Source organism: Myxocyprinus asiaticus, chromosome 2 (assembly GCF_019703515.2).
Source record: "Myxocyprinus asiaticus isolate MX2 ecotype Aquarium Trade chromosome 2, UBuf_Myxa_2, whole genome shotgun sequence".
NCBI lineage: Eukaryota > Metazoa > Chordata > Actinopteri > Cypriniformes > Catostomidae > Myxocyprinus > Myxocyprinus asiaticus.
In genome coordinates this window covers 12567121-12592140 of record NC_059345.1, presented here as the reverse complement: position 1 = coordinate 12592140, position 25020 = coordinate 12567121, and the positions used below count along the sequence as shown (strand labels likewise).

At 35.7% G+C, this 25020-nt stretch overlaps 1 protein-coding gene across 9 annotated transcripts in view; it reads left to right on the top strand.

Annotated features, from left to right (window-relative positions):
• Positions 1-25020, top strand: part of kcnip4a (potassium voltage-gated channel interacting protein 4a) — a 299944-nt gene that overhangs the window by 202445 nt on the left and 72479 nt on the right. The window contains exon 1 of one of the 9 annotated variants that reach the window (XM_051715590.1): positions 4645-4761. The exons of 7 other annotated variants lie outside the window; for them this stretch is intronic. In XM_051715590.1, coding sequence (XP_051571550.1) covers positions 4659-4761 — 103 coding nt within the window. In that variant the 5' untranslated portion in view covers positions 4645-4658. Of the gene's footprint in view, positions 1-4644; positions 4762-19001; positions 19204-25020 lie in introns of those variants that run through there. One more of the 9 variants, XM_051715600.1, reaches the window with a different exon arrangement.

Sequence of the window (25020 nt, the reverse complement as noted above, 5' to 3'; positions counted from 1 at the left end):
ACCTGGGTTTGAATCTCACGTTGAAACCAAGAAGTAATCATCTTTTCATTATCAGTGACAAGTGCGATTGAACATTACATTTTACTCCACTGATGGTTAGGTTTAGGTTATGGGTTTGGGTTGGGGGGTACAGTTTATAAAAATATGCATTCTTCTTCACTGTATTACAGCCTGTTCATCTGAAAACAACATGCTTCACAACTCGCTTTTGGCGCCCCTCCGTGGAGATTACACACAAAAAAATGGAGCTCACACATGCCGATAAACCCAATAAAACGTACTACTTTGGCCAATGGGGGCAGTCTTTCAAATATCGGTAAGCAAAAGGTATTTGGTCACAATCAGCTACAAAACTGAAAAGCATCTCTTGTGTTATAAATGTACAAAATAAACAGAATAATGAAAAATAAAACTTGTGCATTAGGAGAAGCCATTCTTATTATGGGTGGTCTCTTCTTCTTTTGCTCTTTTTTCTGTTGTGGCGGTTAACAAACAGTGTTGCATTACCACACGCGCCCCCTTCTGGATTGGAGTGGATCTCCTGTGTATTCTTCATCTGACTGCATGCACCGAACCGTGACGTCAGTACCGTGACGGTTCGGGACGAATACATGTACCGTTACGCCCCTAATATATATATATATATATATATATATATATATATATATAAATCTGTATGAATATAGATTTAAAGATTCCAACAATACACATTCAAGCCAATCATTTGAGTCACCTAGCATGCATCTGCTGACCTTCACAGCTACATTTATCAGTCTTCGGTCTTGCATTTTTCATGATGGAAATTCGCAAAAAAAAATTTAATCATGGTCTGATCATAGCAATGACCTCTATGTAGTAGGCCTATGCTTGCAGTCTTTGCCATTAGGGTGCTATCTGTTACCATTTTATTTGTAGCAGCTGAGCTCTTTCTAAATATAGGGCACTGATAGCAGCCTTTGTGTGGCTAACTAACGTAATCACTCAGACAGGACAGCCTGTGTGTGTGTGTGTGTGTGTGTGTGTGTGTGTGTGTGTGGGCAGTTTTAAGTGGTTTACGAGGACTTTTTTTTTAGGTTACAAACTGGTAATTACAAAGGTATTATACTATAAATGTGGGTTATGAGGACATTTCTAGTGTCCCCATAATTCAAATCGCTTAAAAAACATACTAAGCTATGTTTTATTAAAAATGTAAAAATGAAGAAGGGTTTGTGAGGGTTAGGTTTAGGGGTAGGGTTATCTATAGGGGATAGAATCTATAGTTCATACAGTATAAAAATCATTATGTCTATGCAGAGACCTCATAATGATAGCTGCACCAACATATGTGTGGGTGTGTGTGTGTGTGTATGTGTGTGTGTGTGTGTGTGCGTGCGTGTGCGTGTTTGTGTTTGTGTTTATTGTATCTGAGACACAGGTATCTTTCTTTCTCACCTGTGTGCAGTGACAGGAAAGTGTGAATGAAAGATTCGCACATGGAAATATTGTGTGTATGAAGACACACCTTCATTTCTGTGCTTATATAAATGGATCCTTTTGTATTCTGTGTTCCTATGGATACCACGATTTTGATACATCTTGATTTTTTTATCTAAATGAGATTAAACAGTACAGTGTGTGTTCTTTGGAGAATGCATGCCCAGCATGTACATGTAACATGCATGAACACAATAGGAGAAATAATTAAAATGCATTGAAGTCACATGGAGCAATCAGAATCTGGTTGTGCTAATCTTTAGTCGCAGCTTGTGGTTTTGACTGCACATGATTGGCTGTGTTGGAAATATCTATATGAGTGAAAAATGCTTCATAGAAATTTGTATTAAAAACTTTTTCACCTGTAGTTTTTGTTCCTAAAAAGAAATTAAAAGCTAGTGTACAACGAATAGTCATGGAGTGATATCATGATTACAATATAATAGTAGCTGTGTTTGTTATTTTCTGCTGTTATGCAGAGTGTTTCACTGGGATTAAATATCTGTGCTCTCTTAGATCCCCCGTGTCCTTCATAAACATTTAAACAGCACCAAAAGGTTAACCACAAGATGTTGATACTTTAATATGACCTTCAGTTGTACTCACAAGCAAAACTCAAAAATATCGTATGACTGCTCGTACGAACAGGTACGACTTTTACACCAACCAACAAACAAAATTTCAAATCGATACAATACAGGCATCAGATTTTAGCTAGCCTTATATCCAACACTTCATTTTAAGAAAGGAAACATCTGTGAAAAATTTTTTGCTACTCATTTCATATTAATTAATGCAAAAGCAAATGACTGATGAATGCCAATAAGCTGTAATACGCTTCCCTCATCTCATTCAAATTATAAAAGTAATTTTTTTTTACTATCAAAATTATCGTTAGGTTCAGAGTTTGGATATGGGGTTATTTTTTTGTATCGTGTTTTTTAATGCTTTACTTGTGTTCCAAAATAATGTAATGCATTTCAATTATCTGTATTATTATATATATTTTTTAATCATATTTATATTTTATTTATCATTTAAATTATTTAATAATTTTAATTATTTAATCATTATATATTGAATTATTGTTAGAGGGGCTTACTAAGCCAATATTTATGTATGCCATTAATTGCGATTAATTTGATTAATTAATCGGCATTCCATGTAATTAATTAGATTAAAAAATGTAATCAATTGACAATTGACTAGTTATTATGACTTCGTTAGGAGACCGTTTTGGACTTCCGCGTAGGCTCATAAAGGACCATTTTGGCTTTTGCTCTTTGTGCTAAAGTATAACATTATTAATTTTAAGTTTCAAATTTCAACTAATTTTAGTTTCAGTTTCGAATTGTCGAAAACTGATAAAAAGATTCTGACAACTATTCTTCATTCCTTGCAAAAAGAAAAACATGTTTTTACTCATCCAGGACTGCTGTTATTTCCCTAAAATTATATTTTAGTGTGCCAACCATTCTGAGTGACCTCAAAACACACCTAAAATGTCAGAGCACACAGTACTGCTCACAGTGTACATTTTTTAATGTGGCAAATTGTTGAAAATTGAGGCAAGTTCTAGGAATCTGGTAGCTGCTGGAAATTATGGCATTTGCAGGCATTTCAACTTCATGTTTAAAGCTGAGGTGTGTAATTTCTGTGTCATTAGCGGAACCAAATGGAATTGAAAAATAACCCGAAACACTCTGTTTGTCAGTTAATGTCATTAAATAAGCCAGTGTTGCTGGGTTGGGCTAGTCTGGATGCTCAAACATACAGAGCAATGCTTTGATAGTGCCACAAAGCCACAGTCAGTAAGTTTACATGCACTTTACAACTGTAGCTCGACTTTTTTCAATATGTATACACTTTTACCACAATTGGAGTCTGCGTTGTGCGCTTCCTCCAAAAGATGGAGGTGACGCGACCTGTGTTTAACCTGGCGCATTTGAAGTCCTTCCATCAAATATTTTATTACTTATTGTATCATGGACAGATAGTAGCTCGACTATGCAAAAACTGCTGTAGCTAGATTATAACTGCACATGTAAATGTACTGACTGTTTACACTTTTTGAGGAAATCAGCCTACTACAGGCTTGTCTTTGCATACTAAGCTGGGACAGCCTTTAAATTTATCCCTGGTTAATATTACACACCTGAGTTGTCCAGCCTGTTCAGTACTTGTTGTGCAAAAATGGATGAATAAAGCACAATTTACTGACATTGTGACCTTGGAGTTTCTACCAATTACTGGAGAGGCGGCAAGCTTACTTCTAATTTAATAGTAACAATACACCTTCATTAGCAGACGAATCAAAAGGCTTCTCGTTCTAATCAAATCCACCACCATAATGTGATTACAACCATTCTAAAGAAGAAAAATGATCCCTTTCACAACAATCACTTCCCTTCTGGAGCAACTGGTTGGAAATGTTCACATAGATTGGGAGATACTTCTAAATTTAGACTGTCTTTTTTGTAGCATTGAAAAAGGCGTATGATAATTTCACCCTTGTCATCTCCTCAATAATCATCTCGATGAACGATAATACTAAGAAAACAAAACAAAACATGCAGAATAAAGACTTGCGCACAATATCCTGCTTTTTCCAGGAAAGCAGTCATTGTGACCAGTTGGGTCCTTACTTTATTTGAAACAAATCCTGTTTCCTTGACAACATATGGTCTATGTGGCAGTGCCTAGAGGTGTTCAATGCCTCTGATGGACACATGCTGTTTTTGTGCGAAGACGTGTTTCACGGGCCTGGCTATGACACTTCACTGTAAGTGCATGTCAGGTGTTATCTACACTATATGTGTGTCTGTAGGAGTAAGATAACTGGAGAGTGACATTTTGGGGAGTTCTACTGTGCATTTAACCTGCATGTAGGGCTTAAGAAAAGGCTTCTCTCCTCATTGGGTTCTATTTTTGTCTGTTTATCATTTCATACTTGGTCCCCACTTTATTTTTAATTAGTATTTCCTTCCTGGTCCTTCCTTCTCCCCTGATTTTTTTTTTTTTTTTTCATTTTGTTTTGTTTGTCTCTTCTTTAATTTCGCTCTCCTCCCCCTGTGCTCTGCTCTCATCTGTTCTCTGGAAGAAGATACTGGCATTTTGAATGATGTTAAAGGCAGAGCGCTCTGTCCGATGCTGTGGTCAGAGCATGACCTGACCCAGTCATAATGATGAACCTGGAGGGGCTTGAGATGATTGCGGTTCTGGTTGTGGTTGTTGTCTTCGTTAAGGTTCTGGAACAGTTTGGACTCTTAGAGACAAGCTATGATGGTAAGAAGACAGAAGATTTCGTTATTCTTGTATAGCTACTGTCAGTTAATTTCAAAATATAGACAGACTAAACTGTGAGGATTTTATAAGTACCTTATGCTTGGTGCTTTTGATTGTTTCTCATTTTTTCGTCACCTATATATGAACAATGCAAAGTCGAGGAATATAGATCTTTTAAAGTTATTTTACCTGTTGTTGCTGAATTAGTTGTGTTATATGAAATCAAACCATGTTAATATAAATAAAAAATATATAGTTAATAGGATGACAATGGTGTTTATCTACTTTACAAAAAGGAATGACTTGAAAGGATTTGAGGGGTTGCTGTCCGTTTATTTGCATATACTATTCTTAATGGCAGGAAGGAACAGTGCTCACTAGCAAGTGGTCTTTGGAAACATACACTCTGTAAGAACTGTTCTATGGCGGTTATTGTTTCAGTCACTAAGAAGTGTAATGTATGTTGATTATCATTTCCACAGAGGACAATAAAATGTCCAACACTAAACTGTAAAATGGACTTGACTGATCTCAGTTCTACAACTAAAATATCTTCCTAATTGTACTGTAATTCAGTTTGATTTAAACGTGGAAAGCACTTATACCAAAACACCCTGGAGAGAAACAGGAAGCACAGACAGAGAATACTCACATTAACTCAAAAGAACATTAATATTTTAATATTAAACTTATAATTTATATTTCAATTGTGTGGACAATGAGATTGTAATCATATGAATTTGGACTCTAATTTGTCACATATTCATAGAACATAAAAGGAGATATTTAGCAGAATCTTAGGAACTGACAGCCTCAGTCACCATTCACTTTCATTACATTATTTTTCATGCAGTAAAAGTGAATGGTGACTGAGTCTGTTATTCTGCCTAATGTCTCCCTTTGTATTCCACAGAATAAAGAAAATCATATAGGTTTGGAACAACATGAGGATGAGTAAATGATGACAGAATATTCATTTTTTGGGTGTACTATCCCTTTAAGAGAGCAATACATAGGGCCCTATGAAATATATTAAAATGTAAATTAAAATGTATTTAATAATAATTTGAATTATTTGTAGTAATTTCTTACAAAAAAAAAAAAAAAACAACAACAAAAGAAACTATGGAAAAGTGTTGAGTACTTCTGAAAGCTGAAGAAATTATCAAATATAGCACAAATGAAAATAAAACCTCACCTACTGTAAATATCACCTTATCACCATGGCTTTGAAAAACTGTTGACAACAGTGCTGCTTGCTGGGTTTTTGTAAGTGTGATTTTATTTTCTGGAGTAATCCACCAAATTCAAGGCAACTTGTTAAATGCTGTTTTAAAAGTCTGCTAAAAATTGTTTACTGAGGTCTGAAGTTATGTCTTACCTTCATATAGGCTAGAATTGTGTTAAATTGGCTGTCATTACTGTCTTTACCTTGTCGTGGACTGGGGTTGAGCTCATTTATAAGCTGCATGTGGGCACAATGCCACTTCTGAGGGTGTTTGTTGCTTGCCTAAATTATTTTTAATTGGAATGTAGATTAGATATCTGTCTTTGCTTTGAGTCTGTAGTATTTTTTCTTTTCTTTTTTACTTCTTCAAAAAGTTGTCCTGTAACCAGATTGTACTGTAGAGCAAATCTGGATTTATTTTGTTTTGTTTGTCTGGGTTTTTCTGGGATTATAAGTGTGTTTAACTTGTATTGAAAGTGCATATTATCATTTTATTTTATACAGTACTATAGTACAGTATACACCACATTTGCTGGCCAATGAAATCTTTGCTCGTTGGTTGTGCTAGGCAATATAAATCAAATTACATCTCTAATTACTCATGCATCATTTATTTTGAAAAGTGTTGTTGGAAGAGTTCAAACAAACAATAGCTACTTAGTTTCTAACTGTAGCATTAATACTTTGATTTATATTCTGTTGAGTGTGTAGATCAAGCTAATTGGACAGGTGCAGTTGGTGTGCATTATTCAAATGAATGCAATGATGGCAGCATTCCCAAGCTGAATGCACCAGGTTGCCAATAACCCGTAGTGTTGCATTTCTGCTGATTCATCATTAATATTGATTGCAATGTTGAAATAATATTTCCTCTTCTTATCCATCTGCTTAAATCCACATTGTGCGGTTGCCTTGTATAGATTGGATTTTATATGTTTAATGTATGTTATATATGGCCGATCTTCTTGAGTATCACCCTCATCAACCAACACATTTTTATATTTTATTTATTGTTTTATATTTAAATAGAAGGCACCATATATTTTTTGTGTTATACTTTCAGCTTTACCATCACTTTTTGTAAATATAAAATATCTAAGTGACTTTTGAACCCACTGTTTGTCTGCTAATTACCTTGTTGAAAGGTCACTGCATTTTTGTTTGCGTTTGTCCATGACATAATGTCTCACACAACAAACTACAACAACAACAGAGTTACTTTTGATTTATTACTGTAATTTGGAACACAAAAGGAGATGTTCACAATTCAGTCACAATTCACTTTCATTGCATAGACAAAAAATACAGTAAATTGAATGGTGATTGAGGCTGTCATTCTGCCTAACATCTCCTTTTGTGTTCCGTAGAAGAAAGAAACTCATGTGGGTTTGGAACAACATGAGGGTGAGTAAATGATGAGAGAATGTTCATTTTTGGGTGAACTGCCCCTTTTTAGACATTTGAGAGACAGTGTCCCAGACACAGCTCTGGTCAGAGATGTTTATTAGCAAAACTGTCACTCATACTTAGAGATTTTAGGGAGAAGTACAGTATCATTCTTTCATGTTTTAAACACTTTTGATTTATTTGAATCTCATATGTATTTCCTGTGCAGTTAAAAATAGATGTATGCTCTTTTGGATGCAAATGGTTCCTTTCACCCAAGTCACCTCCTCTCTGCTGGAGTGACAGTGAGCGACAGCAGTGTGCCTCCAAATGACACAGGCATGATAGCATATGAGATGAGAGCAGAGATGACAGTTTTCATAGGATCTCAAATAAAGGAAGCTGAAGTTAGTTTTAAATTGGTAAATTTGATAAGGAACTAACTAATCTGATTAAAAAGCAATTTGGTAGTTGACATAATATACTTTTGTCCTGCAATGCTACGTTACATACTTCATCAACTATTTTAAAAGTCCATGGGCACATAAGCATTAATTACCCAAATACAAATGTGCATTTACAGCCGTGCTTACTGAAGTCAATTTTTGAGCAGAATACAGTGATAACTCATTTTCAATAATGAGGGTCCAACAAGTCAGTGCAAAGTACTGAAGTGAGTGACTCAGGCAGGAGGATATTGAATAGGGTGGTGTTAGACCATGTGCAAATCAGTGTGAAAACAAATGCTCACACACTGGCATCAATCAGTCACCCGTCAGGCCCAAGCCCACTGCTTGCGTGGCCATCTGCTGTCCTGTATACACAGTATACTCTAACTGATACATGTTTTTCATTGAAAGATAAAAGAAAAGCATTATCTACATTGTTCTCATAGTTTTATATAATGCAAAGAGCATTTCATACTGTATATTGTTGCCAAAAATTTATTTCAAGAGGATTGTTTAGGGTAGAGGAGATACACTTGCAGCAGTGCCTATGAGCCACATGGTGGCACTACAACAGTACATTTTATTAGTTGCCTTAAATAATTATTTAATGCCCATTTTGACTAATCTAAAATCACTCCTCATCTCCTCTCCTCTTCATTTTCTAATGTTAATAATTCCATAACATGTCTTCAACCATGAAATATTAGATAAAAAAATCTGCTGATGGAAAATTAGGTGGAGCATGATGATGATTGCTTGCCATATTGTACATATTGTTATGTATATTTTACAAATTAAATTAATAAAATTGCATTTAAGGATCATCATTTTGATTTTTAACCTATAAAATTAATTGTGACTTTTCAACTACAGAAAAGTTATATATACAGTTAAAGTCAGAAGTTTATATGCACTTTAAAACAAATGTTCATCTGTACAAACAATAGTACGCAAGTACTACACCATGGGACCAAGCAGCCATCATACCGCTCAGGAAGGAGACACATTCTGTCTCCTAGAAATGAATGTAGTTTGGTGCGAAAAGTGCAAATTCAATCCCAGAACAATAGCAAAGGACCTTGTTAAGATGCTGGAGGAAACAGGTAGACAAGTATCTATATCCACAGTAAAACGAGTCCTATATCGACATAACCTGAAAGGCTGCTCAGCAAGGAAGATGCCACTGTTCCAAAACTGCCATAAAAAAGCCAGACTACAGTTTGCAAGTGTACATGGGGACAAAGATCTTACTTTTTGGAGAAATTTCCTCTGGTCTAATGAAACAAAAATTGTACTGTTTGGCCATAATGACCATCGTTATGTTTGGAGGAAAAATGGTGAGGCTTGCAAGCCGAAGAACACCATCCCAGCCGTGAAGCATGGGGGTGGCAGCATCATGTTGTGAGGGTGCTTTGCTGCAGGAGAGACTGATGCACTTCACAAAATAGATGGCATCATGAGGAAGGAAAATTATGTGGATATACAGAAGCAACATCTCAAGACATCAGCCAGGAAGTTAAAGCTCGGTTGCAAATGCCTCCAAAGTTGTGGCAAAATGGCTAAAGGACAACAAAGTCAATTTATTGGAGTGGTCATCACAAAGCCTTGACCTCAATCTGATAGAATATTTGTGGGCAGAACTGAAAAAGTGTGTGCGAGCAAGGAGGACTACAAACCTGACTCAGTTACACAAGTTCTGTCTGGAGGACAGGAAAAAGCTGAAATAAATCATTCTCTCTACTATTAATCTGACATTTCACATTCTTAAAATAAAGCAGTGATCCTAACTGACCTAAGACAGGTTATGTTTTCTACAATTAAATGTCAGGAATGATGAAAAACTGAGTTTAAATGTATTTGGCTAAGGTGTATGTAAACTTCTGACTTCATATACGGGTAAATAATAGAACCCAGGGGTATGTGTGTGTGTGTTGGGGGGGGGGGGGGGGGGCAGGTTTAAGTATTTTACGAGGACTTTTTTTTTTAGGTTACAAACTGGTAATTACAAGGGTATTATGCTATAAATGTGGTTTATGAGGTCATTTCTAGTGTCCCCATAATTCAAATCACTTAAAAAATATACTACACTATGTTTTATTGAAAATTAAAAAATGCAGACCGTTTTTTTGTGAGGGTTAGGTTTAGGGGTAGGGTTAGGGGATAGAATCTATACTTCGTACAGTATAAAAATCATTTTGTCTATGGAGAGTCCTCATAATGATAGCTGCACCAACATCAAAAACTATCATTCTATCTATCAAAAACATAGAGGTCCAGATAACACAGAGATTAGCCTTCATTACTGTGAAACATTTAAACAATACAAACATACACTCAGAACCAAAAAAGCACAATACACCCAAAAGCAACTGACAATAATCGAGAAGTCAGAAAATATAAACCAATTTTTGGACAATTGGAACAACCTGAAAAAAAAAAAAAAAAAAAAAAAAAAAAACAACAACAACCTGGAAGAATTTGCAATCCAAAATGGAGAAATATGGGAAACCCATTTCCAAACACTATTTAATAAAGTAGAAACTGGCACAAATTGTAAGCAAAATCAAATAATTAAACAATTGGAAGTACTAGAATTGGCAATCAAAGATTATCAAAACCCATTAGACTTTCCTATTACTGAAAAGGAACTTAAAGGCAAAATTAAAACTCTAAATCCCCAAAAGCATCTTGACCTGGTGGGATATTGTATGAAATGTTAAAATATACCAGCACTAAATTCCAATCAGCCATTCTAAAATGATTCAATGTGATTCTGAGTGTAGGTTATTTCCCTGACATCTGGAATTAAGGACTGGTAACACCCATCTTTAAAAATAGACTTCATCACAAAACACAATATCTTAAACAGAAGATTGGAATTTTACCAAATTACCGTACATCTGAACATATTTACACATTGCAAACCTTAAATGTACTCCAAAATAAATACATTTTTTTTTTGCCATGCTTTATTAACTTTAAAAAAGCATTTGATTCAATCTAGCACAATGGATTATTTACAAACTTGTTAGAAGTGGCATAGGAGGTAAAACCTATTATTAACTAATTCAATCAATGTATACTGAAAGCAAATGTGGCACCAAAATTAGCACAAAAAGAACAAGATTTCTTTCCCAGGAGCGTGGAGTGAGACAGGGTTGCTGTTTAAGCCCAACGTTGTTTAACATTTACATCAACGAATTAGCAACCAGTCTGGAGCGATCTACAGCCCCAGGTCTCACTCTACACGACTCAGAAATCAAATGCCTGCTGTACGCAGATGACCTGGTTCTATTGTCTCCCACTGAAAAGGGTCTACAGCAGAACCTGGACCTGCTAGAGCAATACTTTCAGAACTGGGCCCTGACAGTAAACCTCAATAAAACTAAAATCATGACCTTCCAGAATAGATCCAGATCCCAGGAAATGCAATGAATATTCACATGAGGAAATAACTAAATAACACACTCATCACACTACAATTATCTAGAACTAAAAATCACTTCCCCAGGAAACCTTGACCCTGCAGTGAATGAATTGAGAGATAAAGCTTGCAGGGCCTTCTATGCTATAACCAACAATGTCCTATAGAGATACCTATTAGAATTTGGTTAAAAATGTTAGTTTTTTGTAATATTTACAAAATGTGTAACTTTAAAGGTGCAATATGTACAATTTTTTTTTTTTGCCAATGTGTGAACGGCTTGTAACACAACTTAAAAAATGAGCCCTTCCCGGACTTCCTAGGTTGCCTATTAAAGCCTGTAGACTGATTTTCATGCGAAGGGAGCAGGTCGCTTTTGCCGAGAAAATCCAAAGGATGTGATGTTTATGTACGCTCCCGAGAGCCTTGCCTCAGACAGTAGTTTCTCTTCCGCTATTCAACAGCGTCAACAGACAGTCTGCAACACTAGGTAACGTTATCTCAGAGATGGAATCCAGCAAACGTCCGGCTTCCAGCACAACACCGAATCCTACACATACTCAGAGTAAGCCAAAAAAACAAAAATGTATCTACTGAATCCCGTCTGGCTAAGCAAGAACATGATCATGGTCGAGCAAAAACTAGAGTGAACAGGGCATTTGATTCCTTCTTTCAAATAATTTCAACAATCTTCTCTTTATACTAAAAGTCAGGTTAATGTCAATGTTAATCTGTAATTATTCAGCCAGGTAAACTACGATAACACATGAAATGAATGCTAGACAATGTTCAAGATAATGCAAAAAGCTCCATTCATTAGTGTAACGTAACTTGGTTATACAGAAAATATATACAATCTATTATTATAAAACAATAGTGCACTGATATATCAAAATGTCTGTTGTGATGGAATCACATCAATACTGAATTGCGTCAACATATTTATAATGTACAGTCTATTTTATAAACAACTACTGTCATCATCCACCAAATTTAGCTAACAGCTATTGATAAAGCTGGCTAGCTATCTAACGCTGACATAGGCTATCGTATAAATGCAGTCAATGTATCTTGCAAAGAAAAGTGATTACTTCAAACTACAGTCTCGCATAGTCAGACCTATATCCACACTTTGTTTTAGCCCTGTTCCAGCACTGGAGAGTCAAATATAATATACAGTCTCAAAGTTTGTAGTAAAACAATCATAACTGTGTCATTTTAATTATGCTATCTCATCTGTCAGCATGATGCTGGTGAATCACGTTCAGCCTCTTTGTACGTTAAGTCATTGTTTTGGTCGATGCTCGCATCCCTATGGAGTGTGTGCGCGAGTGCGAGCAACAGGTAGCTGGCTGCAGTTCACTTAACAGCCACAGGTGTCATTAATAACAAGGGTTTCTGAATCTTACATACTGCACCTTTAAACTTGTGTAAATTTTTATTATGTAACATTATCCTTTTTACTTTATTTGTCAAGAATACATTGTATATTTAGATTTTTTTTCCCTTATTGTAGTATGTACATTGTTTTGCACTGTCTTTGTTTTGCACTGTTTTATTTGTATGCAGCTCAGCTGTAAACGCTTTGGCAATACAAATGTAAAAATGTTTGTCATGCCAATAAAGCAACTTAAAACTGAAACTGAGAGAGAGAGAGATAGAGAGGGGTGGTGTGTGTGTGTGTGTGTGTGTGTGTGTGTGTGTGTGTGTGTGTGTGATCATGCGTGCAGGTGTGTATTTGCAGTCCAGGTTGATTTGGCTGCTGTGACTAAAACAAAATAAAAGTATGATTAGATAAATAGTCCTGAGACTTAAGAGACTTTTCATATGTTGTACAAAAGACTATTGCAATATAATACTGGCACTTGTGGATAATAGAAGCAATGTTACAACAGCCTTGTTCTTGTCACAAGCACACAGCTAATGTCATCTATTCAACGACAAAGTCATTATCAGATGTGATCTAAATGGTTCCTGTTTAGATCAGTTCTTTGCAAAGTCATGCTTTCTTAATTTCATGCATCTCTTAAAAATGGTTTTCTGATTGGACGTGCTCTGAGTTGGTATTAATAGATCACAGTTGTTTGTCTTTTTCATTCTTTTTTTTTTTTTTTTATTTTATTTATTTATTTATTTTTTATTATTACCTAATCTTTTTCATCATTTTGTCTCTATAAAGTCATGTCTTTTCTGTTCTGCCCAGTTTACTCTCTTATGTTTTCTTTTTCTGTTTGATGGAAATTACAGTGACTTGATAGGTTATCCTTCTTCTTTAATCTACTTTTTCCGTTTTTTTTCCCAGGTAAAGGAACTGAAATGCTCTTGACATTTAAAAGCTCACCATATATCAGTACAGTTATATGCTGTGTAATTTTCTTCATATGTTCCAGTCCCAGAAATGTCACTTAAGCCTGAAACTTCATGCAAACTACTCTTGGGAAAAATTATTCACTTGTTTGTTGAAATGAGTTCCTTTAAGAGGCATGAAACACTAAAAATTTTATTTTGTGATGTTAACAGACATGTACATGTTTACAGAGCCATAACTAAAATTAATAATCTCCATGACAAAATGAACCCTAAACTAACCCAAGCCCAATGAGTAGGCTATACAGTACATAGATATCCTTAGTGGGCCCCCCTCATCACAGGGCATGGACAATGATCCCGGTTGTCCTCGGAGGAAAGCTGTTAATTTAGATATTTTTTAGAAGTAGTTTTTTTCTTCCAAGTTTTGAAATCAAAGATAAGTCAATGTTACTGGATATAAAGTAGGCATGCACTGTAGTGCTTGTCTACATCAGACAAGAGCCTTATAATTATTCATGAGACTGCATGACCTTTTCCTATGACGGGTGCTTCAAACAGTGAGTTGATATTTGTGGAATATAGCGTGAATTTAAAATACACTGTGTAGTATATTTGTGCTTTTTTTTCATTGCATTTGGGAGAAGTTTTGATACTCTTACATCCATTAAAGCTGAAGTGTGTACTTTTCTCAATACTTTCTCCTATATTGGATACAACAATAAGTAAGCCATTTGTAGGTTGATTTCCACAAAAAGTTTAAACACTGTGGCTCTATGGTGCTATCATGCTCCATTTGTTTGAGCATGCCTAGAAGCCTGACACAGCAACATGAATTTGGCTCAACCAATGGCATGAGTTTTGGGCGGGACTACCTGTTTGTCCAACAAGTAACAGACGGGGTGAGTGTTGAGGAGACCTGTTAAAAACAATAATTATTTTTGCAATTCCATTTGGTGTTGAAATTGTTACTTTTGTTTTGAATTTTTCAAAAGTATGGTGAGAACTGTCCTGAGGTGAAATGGGGTGTTTCATGACACTTTAATTCTAGAACAAAATCTTCCTTCAAATCTCTTTCAGATGTATACTGTAAATCTACAACTCGCATTGAGAAAAGTGAGCCATCCTTTCCACTCCTCGACAGATAGATGGACCTTCAGGTCAGTGTTATCAGGCAAATGTTGAGTTCTCAGCCTATTGTGAGCAGTCTGTCACAGGCAATTAAACAATATAACTAATGTAGACCAACCTGCTCACAGTGTGGCCGAACAAGACCACAATCCAAAATATATCGCTTTTAGCCACAATGCTTATCTCACAGAATATTGCTTGGCATCATTTTCATGTTTGCTAAGGCCACAGGATGTTATTTAGACCTCTATGATCCTGCTTGATTTGGGGACAGGCAGAGGACCCCCGTATATGCCCTTGAAAAATATTGTGCAGAGTATTAAATAAGTTGTTTGTGCTCTTATGAGTGGGCAAGTAGAAAACTAGACACCATTAATGAATTTTCTTAAGCTTTGTGGTCTGTATTTTGTATTTGTGAACGTGCAAATATTTCGTCCTCTGTTGTGTATTCTGTACTGCCCAGGGCAGCCATGGTTCACAGGCTTTAATTGCTTACATTTCACGCGTAGTGCTTTTGGGAATGTGCCAGAAAAATTGAAATGGAAAGTACTGGAAAGCAATATTACTTTGCATGGTATATAGCAGTTATTGCTACGAAGCATGTAATTATACCTGAGGCACGACACAACTGTTTCAAACAACTTGATTACCTCAGCAGTCCTCCACGTAGGTAACCTGTCACTTGTGGCACTGATTTCTGTTGGAACATTGAAATTTGCGTCATAAACATTTTTAGGAACATCAGAAACATGGTAGCACACTATTTTACAGTGTCTGTCTCACACATATTACATGTTACTAAAACAAATTATAATTTGCATGTGTTGTATTTAATTTTAATGGAATGATTAATTTAGATATTTAGATGAACATTTTAGACAGGACTTTAATCAATAATGAGGGAAGGTCACTGAATTTGACATAGAGAAGTCCTATTTGTACCTCTGACATTGGTACATCCATGACTCTTTTCACAGCCTGTAATGATGCCACCCACATGCATGGGGTGCAAATGTGCCTTTGTATAGTTAGGGCCCTATGAAATCCATTTAATTTTTTTTATATTTCAGTATGGAACTTAGTCAGAGTTGAGGCATATTTTATTTTTGATGGGGAAGAGAACGAGGTGGTGAGGGAAAGACTTACATTCTTATCAGTGGGTTGTACTGTTGTTTAAATTGATGTTGATATTTTCTTTAGTTTTAGCTGATGAAACATAGGGAAAATATCAGTATATAAAAACTTAGGAAAACTCAAGTTGTGAAAATTTGATTTGATTTGCAACCTTTAAACAACTTTATACAGTAAATACCAAAGACTTTAAGTCTATCCCTCACAACATTTTTTTCAATTCAATATGGCATCTACCCTGACAAAGGTCTATTGAAATGTTTGTTTTAACTGTACAATTTGACTAATATTGGAATAATTTATGGATTGTATCACTAAAGAAATCTATTGGTGGTTTAGAAAACAGGTGTAACAAGAATAAATTATTCTACATAATGATTTATGAGTATTTTTGCATTCTTCGAAGATGCTGGCTTCCTTCTGAATGGTAATATGAGTCAGCCAGGACAGGCTTTCCTCATATAACCCTCTGTTAGACAGGTCTGATAAGAGTCCTCACAAAACAGCGAGGCTTTGACCATAAAATGAAAATATGCAATCTCCCAACAAAATCGATTTTACAACTGCAGAAATCGAAGAACAAAGACCACTCACATCTGAGACACATCCTTTGTTTGACACAGATAAGAAAACGACCCCACAACCAATGCTGTCTGACATTTTACATCACCTTCATGATATAACAGTAGGAAAACTCAGAACAGAAGGCGAGTGCCCTTATGACACTTGCTGCTGTCTTTGTAGTCCACAGAGGTTTCTTTAGTTTCTTTTGAGATTGTGAGAATGATTTGTGTCTTATTATTTATTGCAAATGTTATACCTTATGCATTTTTTATGTATTGGCAAAAATTATGAGTAGCTAAATATTCCATGTAATTCCCAAAGGCAAGTGTCATAGTTTTATTAAAAACCAAGCTATTATAGGCAGACGGTGGGGAAAAATCACAATAAGCAGACTTTAATAATGGCTGAAGGCATAATCTGAATAATTACATGAGATGCGGTAATAACCATCACTCAATTGATTGCTTCAAAAGTAGGATTAAATCATTTGTTATGAGACCTTTAAGCAATTAGTTATGCCAGATTGTTGAGTTATGAAAACGTGTTAACCATTATTTAGGTAAGATCAGCTTGAAAAGCATTTTGTGCGTACATGTAGTGTCACAATGACTTGTACCATGATTTTCAGGAAAGAGTTAGTGTTTGCCACCACAGGTTTTAGAAATGTCTTTGGATGGTTTCTGCTTATAGTTGTTAGCAATGACTCTATTTTTAAATTAGGCCATGGAATACATTTTTTTTTTTTTTTTTTAATTTAGTAGGACAGTGAAACTGATCCTGATGTGTAAATATAAACATTCCCCTGTTTTTTTCTAGATAGAATCTCAGATGTATTGGTCGACATTTTGGGCCAGAAGGTGGCAGTAGTCATGTATTTTCACTATTGGAGTAGTTGTTTTTTTTGGTGCTAGAATATACACAATACAGTAGTAAATACGCATTTCTCTCCTTTTTATTCATTTTGTAAACTTCAGAAGTAGTTATTCTAACCTATTAGTGATTAAACTACAAAAACAAATGTTCTTTCCTTTTTTGCTTGCTCAGTCAGGGTAACGGAGTGAGTGTGTTTCAGCAGTTTATTGAGCAGTATATAGACCTCTTCAGCCGTGTAATCAATGTTTGGGTGCCCTAGTGGATAGAGATTGTGTTAATAAACAAAATTTTTAGGATGAGTTAACTTTACATTGATTTTTTCTTTATTTTAACTCAAGAACATGCTAAATTTACCCCCTTAGAATGTGCATGTGGATACAGTCTAGGCTGGGGGATACAATTAAATGCATTTTTTTATACAGTATATGCAAAAACCGGTGGTTTGTCAATGAAAAGAAATGTATGTATGTATGTATAAAATCTTTAAAATAAGGTTATATTTGTAACATTAGTTAACACAGTAGTTAACATGAACTAAACAATACTTTTACAGCATTCATTAATCTTAATATGTATTTCTACATATATTAATACATTTTTATATTAAAAGTTGTATATTAACATTAGTTAATGCAATATGCACTAACTAATATGAACTAATAAATGATGTAAAACAAAATAGTTCATTGCAGTTATGCATTAGTTCATGATACCTAATGCATTAACTAATGTTAACAAATAGAACCTTATTGTAAAGTGTTACCAATAATTTTGTAGCATCTTTAAAGGTAGATTTTCAAGACAATTTAGAGAGTAAAATCATACTACAAAACCATATACTGCAAAGTATACATCAATGCATGATATAACTTTAAAAATGTATCTATATAGAGAAAACAAAGTTTATACAGTAAACAGGGTTAAAAGGGGGGAGTCAAACGAAATGCTCTCCCAAATCAAAAAGTAAAGTTCTATAGAATATTTAACATTGTTTATAATTACATGTATTTATAACAGATTGCAAATGAAAAAAATAAAATAATAATAATAAAAATTTAAACATTTAAAATTAAACCACATTTGTAAACTATGGGTATTACCACAAACTCTCCTTTAACATAAAAAATAGATAACTAAATGTGAAAATAATTAGTTAGCATAATTAAATACTTAGTAATTGAGGTATTAATTAAATTCCTGGAAGGTCAGAAAAATATACCTAATATGAATTATGCCTTTTAGGGTTAAACAGAATGTTTTACATAAAGATCAATGCTCTTAATCTATGGGTAATGTCACCATGACACTCATTACAATGTACATGGACAGAGTTGTTAATTAAGTGAGAACTGCATTAAAGTGCTTTTAAGAACTAGAAGTGAGGACAGGAAGGACTGAATATATATATTTTTCTAATTCTTTCACACTTTACCTATACAATTTTGCGCTGCTCTCATTCCTTCTTCTCCCCTCCCGTCAAATATCTTTTTCTCTCTCTCTCTCCCTCCCTCCCCCCACCCCCCAGTCTTGGTTTGCTCTCACTTCAGCACACATTTCAAACTGACACTGCAGAGTGGGTCAAACTCTTCAGCTGGTAATCTCAGCACCTCCTCTTCTCTCGGACTGTGTTGTGTTTGGAGACCCAAGTGCTGCACCACAGCCTCCCAGCCTGGATTTGGAGCAGGACTGGAGTGGTGCACCACGTGGTGGGTGCCTCGGGCTGCCTGGCCAGTGCAAGCCAGTGCTGGAAGGCAGCTGGACTGGGGGGAACTGGAGCGGGGAAGCTGGCACGGGGTCAGGGGAGTCGGGTAGATGGCATGAGCAAGAGCAGGGGACCGCGTTGAATGTCATGTGGGAAACAGAGGGTTTTCAGACGCTCGGCATCGTGTTGATTGTGTGCGCTTCTCTCAAGCTTCTGCATCTGCTGGGGCTTATCAGCTTCTCAGAGGGTAAGAGAAAGATTGCGAGAAGCTTCACTTATATCGATAATATACAGGTAATATTGGTTGGGAAAATGTTTGACATCTTGTTTTGAGAATGGAAAAGTATTGATTAAGAAATATGGTAGAAGACAAAGTGTTTCTTACAGTAAAAGCTGTAGATGTCGTGCGTTTCTTATATATTATTTCAGAAGTTTTAAATTGTCCATGACTGTGTATTGAAAACAAAGACAGAATTAATATAAGAGCACAATATTCATTACTTTTATGAAAACAAATATCGCTTTGGAAACAAAGGTCAAGTGTTTACATGTAAATGTAAATAGGTCAGGAGTTTTGCATCTTTTTTAAGCCAGATGGACACATATTAGGTCCTTCCTCTCTCTTAAATGTACTGGACAGCATTTGGTCTGTTTTAAACTTTGAGGGATTAATTAAATTAGTTGAACAGTCAATATCTCAGCTCATGTTTTAAATACTAGTTAAATGAGAGAACCACTGATTCAACAATTAACAAAACTAAAATATTCCTTATAATATCCCAAAAATAAATATGATAAATACAACTTAGTAATAATACTAAACTTAGAATTCACTCCCTCCAATGTAAAGAAAAAAGCTTTGTTACCAGCCTGAGAAAAAAAAAAAAAAAAAACAATCTGCATTTTAAATTGCATTTTGTCTCTACTGTGTACTGTTACAACTGTAAAACGTTGCGTCCGAATATCCATACTTCTCTACTATATAAAGTAGTATGTCAAAAACAGTATGCCAATGGAGTAGTATGTCCGAATCCACAGTATTCATGAAGCAGTAAGCCAGAAATACCCAGATACCCCATTATTTCCGGCACGATTTTTAAGTGCAGATGGACTGGACACTTAATGATTCCATAATCCCTCGGGAGCTGAGGCAACGTCACATTCAAAACACTGGATTTATAGGAACGGTGGTGAATCGCGAGGCGGACGCCTCTTCTCAACTGTAAGTGCTATATACAGTATACTAAGATAATTGTTCCTTGTGCTTGAATAGGGCTTGTTTAACAAAACCAAAGCAGATAGTTTCTGTGGTTGTTGTTATTACGTCACATATTCGGGTCACGAGACGATGCCAACGTCCCCGGATGAAGTATGTCTGAATTCTATTCATACTACTCGCATGCATACCTAAAAGAACATACTTTTGCCGGCAGATTTATCACACTGAAAACATGTAAAATGCTTATACTTTTGAAATAATGTCTATTTTTAGCAATTATGGACTGGCCTGATTCACTTCCATAGTAAATGCCTTATTGTAGCAGCTTTTTTTTTTTTTCAGTAAATAAGGGAAATTACTTTTTGTGATAATCAATGTTATGCCACAAATGATGTTGAATAAGCTTAACCTGTATTGAACTCACAACATTCCTGTAAAAAAAAAACAAAACATTAGATATTACTTGCTTTATGTAGTATCAGTTTAATCTGCTCTAACGCTCTATACAAATTTGAATGAGTAACAGGAGAACAGTTTCTGAAATCAAAAATTGTTGAGTGGTGCGCCAAGCCACTGTTCCCCATAAAGTCCAACACACTCACATAGAGATTTACAGTCATTCTGCACACTGTAATATCACGCTGTTCCATTATTAGTAGTGTCCTGAGACATCAGAACACTGGGCAAAGATCATTACACTCTTTTTACTCTCGCTAGTTCTGTTGATTAAATGCACCTCTGTGGGCACCCCCTCTGTCTATAACACATATACACCTAGCAATCCAAACCCAATTTACTTTCACAATGATTCATTTTCCAGGTTATATTTTGTCATGTCTCTGTGGTTTCATTTAAATGGCTCATTTAATGTCAGTATTAGAACTAATAGGATGTAGAATGAAAAACAGTGAATCTTATTATAACAGTGTTTCTTTTTGTTAATGAAATGTCAAGCTGAACTAGTAAACATACATGTTTTAGGATTATATCACACTTAAGCATCCATTTAATCTGTCTTGAAATGTCAGCATCTTTTAATGGCTTATGTAGGGACTCTAAAACAAAAAATTTGGTCAATCTTTGACATAGACGACATTCGCCATTAACCCCAATCACAGATGACTTACACACAGTAAATATTTTAGCCCTGATCTCAATTATGAGCTCACCAGTCTCATTGACCCCAGTTCAGAGGTCTTTTGATCACTAAGGTCATTGCTCCATGTTTTGGATCTCAGCGCTGTGAATCTCAAAAGCACAAACGACCAGAGGTTGCACATAATCAGTGTGTTAGTAAAGATAAATATTGCCCATTTGACCTGCACTCATACAGGTGCACACACACAGTAAAAGAGTGTGACTCATAGATACATAAAGTGCCCTTGTCAAATTAACATTGGCGCCAGCTATTAGCAGAGGGAACATTGCGGGTAGAAATGGTGACAGACCTTCATTCGTGGCCTGACTTGTCTTTGTAAGAGATTTACAAGATTATGACAGAGGTCTGTAGATGAACTTTAGATCAGAAAGACTTGCCAAAAAAAGGGCTGATGATCTATGGTAATAAGCTGTCAGTAGATTTTTTGGTATAATAAGGTTCTGTTCATTAACGTTAGTAAATGCTTTTGGTATCACAATCAAATAATGAACAATATTTTTACTGCATTTATCAATCTCGGTTAATGTTAATGTTTGTTCAGCCTGATCTCATGAAAATTACACCTGGTGACATGGTGACATTTTTTCAAAATGATACTATGTGGTTCTTTACATGTATCAAGGCAGTTTGTGAGGTGAAATGTCCACTGCGCTAAAAGCGAGATAAATGTTCTCCTAAACAGATTAGGTTTTTAAGGTTAATGCTCTATTGAGTTTTAAATAAGCAAAACCTTCCTCCCTAACCTAAACCTTAAAACCAAACCAATAATGTCATAAAAAGCAAATGAAAAGGCAATAGCTTAAGCAACCACGTCATTTTGTGGTGCTTATATAATACTTCCGACTCACGTGTTGACTCGCGTGCTCTTTCAGACTCATACCCCGGTCATTTGCATTGTATGCTCAACGCTCTATCGGTTGAGCTACTGCACAATTTGATTATGCACGAACAAGCTTGTAAATGTAGTTGATTATGTAATGCAAATGTTAAAATGTATCACCTTACAAGTCACGCACTATAGTGAAAGCAGTGGTGTAGTGGGGGCTAAAGAAGTGGGCATAATTCTTCTTTTTGGATTTTTTTCCCCTTTTCTCCAAATTTGGAATACCCAATCCCCAATGTGCTTTTTAAGTCCTCGTGGTTGCGTAGTGATTCGCCTCAGCCCGGGTGGTGGAGGATGATTCCCAGCTGCCTCCGCGTCTGAGACCGTCAACCCGCGCATCTTATCACGTGCCTTGTTGAGCACGTTGCCACGGAGACATAGCACGTGTGGAGGCTTCACACTATCCACCGCGGCATCTACGCTCAACTCACCATGCGCCCCACCGAGAACGAACCACATTATAGCGACCACGAGGAGGTTACCCCATGTGACTCTACCCTCCCTAGCAACTGAGCCAATTTGGTTGCTTAGGAGACCTGGCTGGAGTTACTCAGCATACCCTGGATTCGAACTAGCGAACTCCAGGGGTGGTAGCCAGCATCTATACCACTGAGCTACCCAGGCCCCCAGAAGTGGCATAATTCAAATTTTTTTGAAAGAGGTATTTGGGCAACACCCCGGCTGCCTAAGTCTCACATGAGTCTAATTCGCTGTTACTTAGGCTTCGATTTAGGGTTAGATTTAGAGGTAGGGTTAAAGGGTTAGTTCACCCAAAAATGAAAATTCTCTCATCATTTACTCACCCTCATGCCAGCCCAGGTGTGTATGCCTTTCTTTCTTCAGCAGAACACATTTGAAGAAAAATATCTTAGCTCAGTAGGTCTTTAAAATGCAAGTGGATGGTGATACGACCTTTGAAGCTCCAAAAAGAACAGGCAGTCATCATAAACGTCATTCATATGACTCCACTGGTTAAATGAATGTCTTCTAAAGAGAAACGATTGATTTTGCTGTGAAAAAGATCAATAGTTAAGTACTTTTTTAACTATAAATCGGCGCTGTCGGTCAGCAGCAAACCCCGTGTGTGACGTAATCATGTTGGCATGTTCAAGCGAGAACAGACGCACGCTTGACACACCTGGAAGAGCAGCGCGCTGTTTACAACTGAGTAGGAGGAACGCTGTATAGAAGCTTCATTGGTTTAGGTTTAGATCTGTATTTGTACCTGTTTGTTTACTCACAATTGTGCATTTCTGTGCTCATCCTGGATGTCTCAACCAAGATTGAAAACATGAGATTATGTCCACACATGCCAATGCGAATACATCACATGAGAGACCATGTGAACTCCGCCCTCTCAAGAATACGTACACTGCTGCTGACTGGAAGTGATAATTTATAGTTAAATTGTACTTAAATATTTATATTTTTCACACCAAATTTGACTGTTTCACTTTAGAAGACATTTATTTAACCAGTGGAGTCATATGGATGAAGTTTATGCTGACTAGGGTTGCTCCAATACCAAAATTTTGGCTTCTGTATGACACTAGCCCTAGTACCTCGGTATCGGTACTAAATCAATACTATAATCAGCAAATAAAAAGCCTCAGATTTTTTTATGAAATTACACAGAAAATTACTTTATTAAAAGAACTGCATAAAGTCTCACAGAGACAAATTATGCGTTTTCCATTTAATTTTTTCTGGATTCCATGTTAAATGTTTTAATTAAATTGTATGATCAAATGTTGTTTAATCAAACTGATGCATACATCTAATAAATAAATATAATTCATATATACAAAAATTTAAAATAAAAATTCAATTAAATTCAGTTACCTGTGGCACAAGGCTGCTATTACTGAATCACAACATGCTGATAATACACTTGCATTTGTGATATTGCTTACAGATGATGATAATAATAATAATATTAATAATAATAATAATAACACAACCATTAAATATTATACAGTTGTTATTATGAGTATTATTATTACTTTTTGAATATATATTTTTCTACAGTAGTTATATTTAATAACGATAATTTCACGCATCCAGTTGAATAGAGCTTTTGTTTTAGCGGGAATTTTATTTTGACAGACCTTTGAGTTCTTCCTGTTTTTAATTGGTTAGTTATATCAAGCTTCCCATTAATGCTGGGATACTCCTGTCACGACTCTCGAGCTGAAATCCCCAAGCTGCACCGGAGGAGTTCATTTAAGTGTTAACAGCCATTTATGCTCTTGACACACTGCATGAAAATTAAGCACCATTAGTGTGTATATTGTTTAATTAAATTACATCTTTCTGCTGTTTAATGATCACACTTTGCCATGTCCAGAGGTTTTTTATTTTATTTTCAAATTGTCATTGATTTCATCTCAAAACAGTCATATCTCTTATAATTTTGCTAATGACAGCACACTGTAATATGGTACCGAAATTAGCAACAAGATGATATCGTACCATGAAAAAACATTTTTGGTATCGTGGTACTTCATTGGTACCGGTAAACTGCACAACCCTAATGCTGACTGTTCTTTTTGGAGCTTCAGAGGTCGTATCACCATCCCATCCTGGCTTAAACGAATGTTCCGACTGGTTGTTCAGCTGAATCAGACGGTCTGTCTTCTAAAGAGAATCTCTGTTTACCTTAAAAAAAGGAAAAAATCAATTAATTAATTAATCCACAATTCACTCAAAATCCACTTTCTTATCAAAAAAAAAAAAAAAAAAAAAAAAACACATAGGCACACCAGACACACACCTCAGCTAAAAAATCTTGACTGGCAGCTCC